This window comes from Rhagoletis zephyria, unplaced genomic scaffold, assembly GCF_001687245.7.
Source record: "Rhagoletis zephyria isolate East Lansing unplaced genomic scaffold, Rhagoletis_zephyria_1.1 Rzeph_scaffold_20210, whole genome shotgun sequence".
Classification (NCBI taxonomy): domain Eukaryota; kingdom Metazoa; phylum Arthropoda; class Insecta; order Diptera; family Tephritidae; genus Rhagoletis; species Rhagoletis zephyria.
The window spans coordinates 4840-8622 of NW_016177269.1; the positions used below are offsets into that span (position 1 = coordinate 4840).

Sequence of the window (3783 nt, forward strand, 5' to 3'; positions counted from 1 at the left end):
TTTCGTATTTTTGTATTTCAACTCGAAGACGAATACAAACGCGAATACGTATACAAATATCAATACGAAGACAAAGACAATTACGATTATGAAAACAAATAAGTAGAGCAGTCGAATATGAATTTGTAGACAAATACGAAGACTAAGACGAACACGAATACGAAGCCGGACACGAATACGAAGACGGACGCGAACCTGAGTAGTAAGACGAATGCTACGCCGAATACGAAGACGAACAAGAATGCAGGAACGAGTAGGAAGACGATTACGCAGAATTTACGGAGAAAAATACTCAGCCAAATACGCAGACCCACACGGAGACGAAAATGAATACGTATATGAACACAAAAAAAGACGAACACAAATACGAACGTGCCCAAACGAAAATGAATAAGAAGACGCATTGGAATTCGTCGACGAAGATGAATTCGAATACGGGGACGAATACGAAGAGAAATACATACGAAAAACTCTTATAAAAATTTAAAACTGCAATTTTCAACTCTATGCTAGTGATGTAATAAACTTCGTTAAACTTGAAAAAAGGCTCAAATCCTAAAGGCATAAATAAAAAGGATGAGTTTCTTTTGTTTTCTGAGCTGCTGCACAAGGCACACAACAACTGTTAGGGCCCTTTGTACCCTCAAAATACTTTTGTAATAAAATTTTTATTCCACATAATGTCAAATATCTTTATGAAAAATGAATATAAAATAATAATTACAAATTAACTATGGTTTATTGAATTAAAATATGTATATGTATCTTACCGATCACTTGTAAGTAGGGCCAATAACGCAGCATCTTTATTTTCGTCCTTTGATACGGACAACAGAAGATTATCTGGCAGTGGAGTGTCACTTATGACACCACGTACGCCATCCGTTATGCCTAAATGACTAATAATGCTTAGCCGTGTTGGTAACGTTGCTGTTGCAGTTAGGCCCAATACTGTGCGAATACCCAAGTTCTGTCTTAGAACCTTGCAAATCATCAGATAGCTAGGGCGAAAATTGTGACTCCATTGCGATACACAGTGCGCCTCGTCGATGCAGGCAAAGGCAATTGGTGGTAGTTGCCGCAGAATTGCGCCAAAACCAGTGGAACGTTCGCCAGCCACTACTGCTTCCGGTGACACTAACAAAATATCCACTTCACCAGCAGATATTTTCTCCATTACCTTAAGTTTCTGTTGGGGTGTTTGATTTGTGTGTAGGCAATGTGCTCGCAAAAAATGTGGCACACCGGTCACCTGATCTTCCATAAGGGACACGAGCGGTGATATAACTAATGTTATTGCCCGTCTGCGATGGCTATACAAATAAGCGGGCAACTGATAACATAACGACTTTCCGCTGCCGGTGCTTAGAGTAACTAACGTTGAAAGACCAGATAGTATACGCATAATTGCACGGTCTTGGCCTTTTCGAAAATTGGTATGACCGAACATACGCAATGCATCTGTTACTTCGGAGGGAACGTCGGTACGTACATTTCCTTCGGAATCGAGTTCATAAAGAGGACTGATATCGCCAAACTGTGTACCTGATATTTTTTCATTCGTACTTGTCGAATGTAAACCGGCTTCTTTAAGAAAACTTTCTGGAATTTGGTGACCTACATATTTTTTAATGGGTGAAACTTGAGTAGTCGGAGTGGATAATTGTTCTAGGTTTATATTTTCAAGCTCTTCATCGCTTTCAAAACCCATACTATTCTCGCTTTCATAGTCATCAACAGAGTTACCATTACTTCGGTTACCGCCCGTGGTCTCCTCATCTACTTCTTCATCCTGCTCATCTGTGTTTTCTTGCTTTTCTCTTAGGCAACCATCTTCACTGTTCTGATATAACGCAGTATTTGGTGCAGCTGGCAATTTCGATATATTTCTGCTGTGCACCACAACCTTATTATGAGCTGCCATACGCTCGGCTTCTTCAAGTGTTGGAAATGGTGAGGGATCCTCTTTGAGCTGTGCTGACAGCGGCAGCAAGGAGTCTCCCTTGACCTTACATTGAGAGGCGAAATGACCCACTTTCCCGCAATTGAAGCACGTTAGAACACCTCCGTCGCAGCCGCCCATGTCCATGTCTGGGCCGGCAAGAGCAGCAATTTTCTTTTTGTGACGCCACTGTTTTTTCTTGTACTTAGAATAGTTCATATGACGTTTTCCACGTGCAAATATCTTTTTTTGCAGGTTTATAGAGACATAGTTTTCATTGAGTTTTCCCGCCGCAATTTTTGATTCAAGTTTCTTTCTCTCCGCTGCTCGTTTCTCATCGATAATAGGTGTTGGGGAGGTTTTAGCCTTCGAGGCTGACGTTTTCGCAGATGCAAATGAGATATTTGTACAGTTTATATATTGCTGCGCTACATCGTCCGCTTTCTCCAACTCACTATTTGCTACACGGGGAGTACAAATGAGATCACCACGTTCGAGCAGCATGTTATAACGCAACAATGCTGCTTCTGGCGGTTTTTCAACAGGCTCTTCTGAAGACGCTTCCATATTTGTTACCGTAACATCCGAAGTAACTTTCGAGTCCACAGCTTTTGATTTAGCTCTAGCTGGAGTAATTCTTTGAGAATTTGCTGATCTCTTGGCATTTTGTTTCAATTTTGGCTTTGCTTGCTTAGAAGATTTCCCTCGCTCTGACTGCTGAGATTTCACTCGCTGTTTAATAGCTTTTGTTTGTTTGCGATTCGCTTTAGTATTTTTAGGTGGTGAGTAATCTGCATCTTCAATGTCATCCGCTGAAAAATCGTAAGGGTCTACGTCTTGAAGATTTTCTGAGAGACTTACGGTATCTTCAACCGCTACCTTTTTTAAACTGTTGAGCTCTTTATTTTCCGTTGTTAGATTACGTATTTGGTTTGTTTTTTCAATTGTCTTAAGTACTTTACGCCTTTTAGCCGCGTGCACGTATGTTTGTTCTTCCGCCTCACCTGCACTATCCGAAACAACGGAGTCTGAATCCATTTCCATATTTACTTCAAAGGTTTCTTCTTTGCGCTTTCCGATTTCTCGTCTTGTGCTCTTTCATCTGGCTTTTCTTCTTTCTTCGTCTGGTTTACACTGGTCAATAGCTTTAAAGTGGTCACATTGATATTACTTAGTCCATAACGTTTTTCTACATTGGAGTGTTTGAATGTGCTGCGACCGATTGAAGGACAAGATGTTGTTGCCGTCTACCACAGCTCCTTTTATGGCATCATCGATAGTGTTACGGTTCAACCAGCCGGAATCCACTTGTATTTGTGAGGACGATTCTTTGCCTGAAAATTTATCGATTGCAGTATTTTTAACAAACAAAGAAATGGGGTTTAGTGTAAGATTTTACTTCTGGTAAATAAATAAAACTAGGAGTGGCAGTTTCTGCCGAATTTCAGCCACTTTTCTGGTTTTAAGGGTACCGAAGATTTGTTCGCCTTTGTTTAAGTCGCTGTCTTTATACACGTAATCGTCTTTGTACTGGTTTTGCCATCACCTTCATGCTCGTTTTGGTCGCTATCCTCGTATGCTTCGTAGAAATGTGTCCGTATTAGTATTCGTATTCCACTTGGTATTGGTCCTCATATTCTCTTTCGGATTTTTATTCATTATCGACTTCGTCGTCGCACTCTTCTTCGAATTCATTTCCTCTTCATATTCGCATATCTTAGAACTCCTCTTCGTAATCGTCTTCGTATTTATCTTGTTTTTCATCTTCGTATTCATCTAGTCAAATTCGTTTCAGTGCTGTCCTTAAATTCGTCTTCGGCATAATTTTAGAATTCGTCCTC

At 40.4% G+C, this 3783-nt stretch overlaps 1 protein-coding gene across 1 annotated transcript; it reads right to left on the bottom strand.

Annotated features, from left to right (window-relative positions):
- Positions 1–766: 766 nt before the first annotated feature.
- On the bottom strand, positions 767–3334 carry LOC108380735 (uncharacterized; the record flags this gene model as incomplete). The annotated part of the gene is given in 3 exon segments (XM_017637130.1): positions 767–3009; positions 3012–3189; positions 3191–3334. Coding segments are annotated over 3 exon segments (2565 nt in total), but the record flags the coding sequence as incomplete, so codon positions are not given.
- Between the last annotated feature and the right edge of the window lie 449 nt (positions 3335–3783).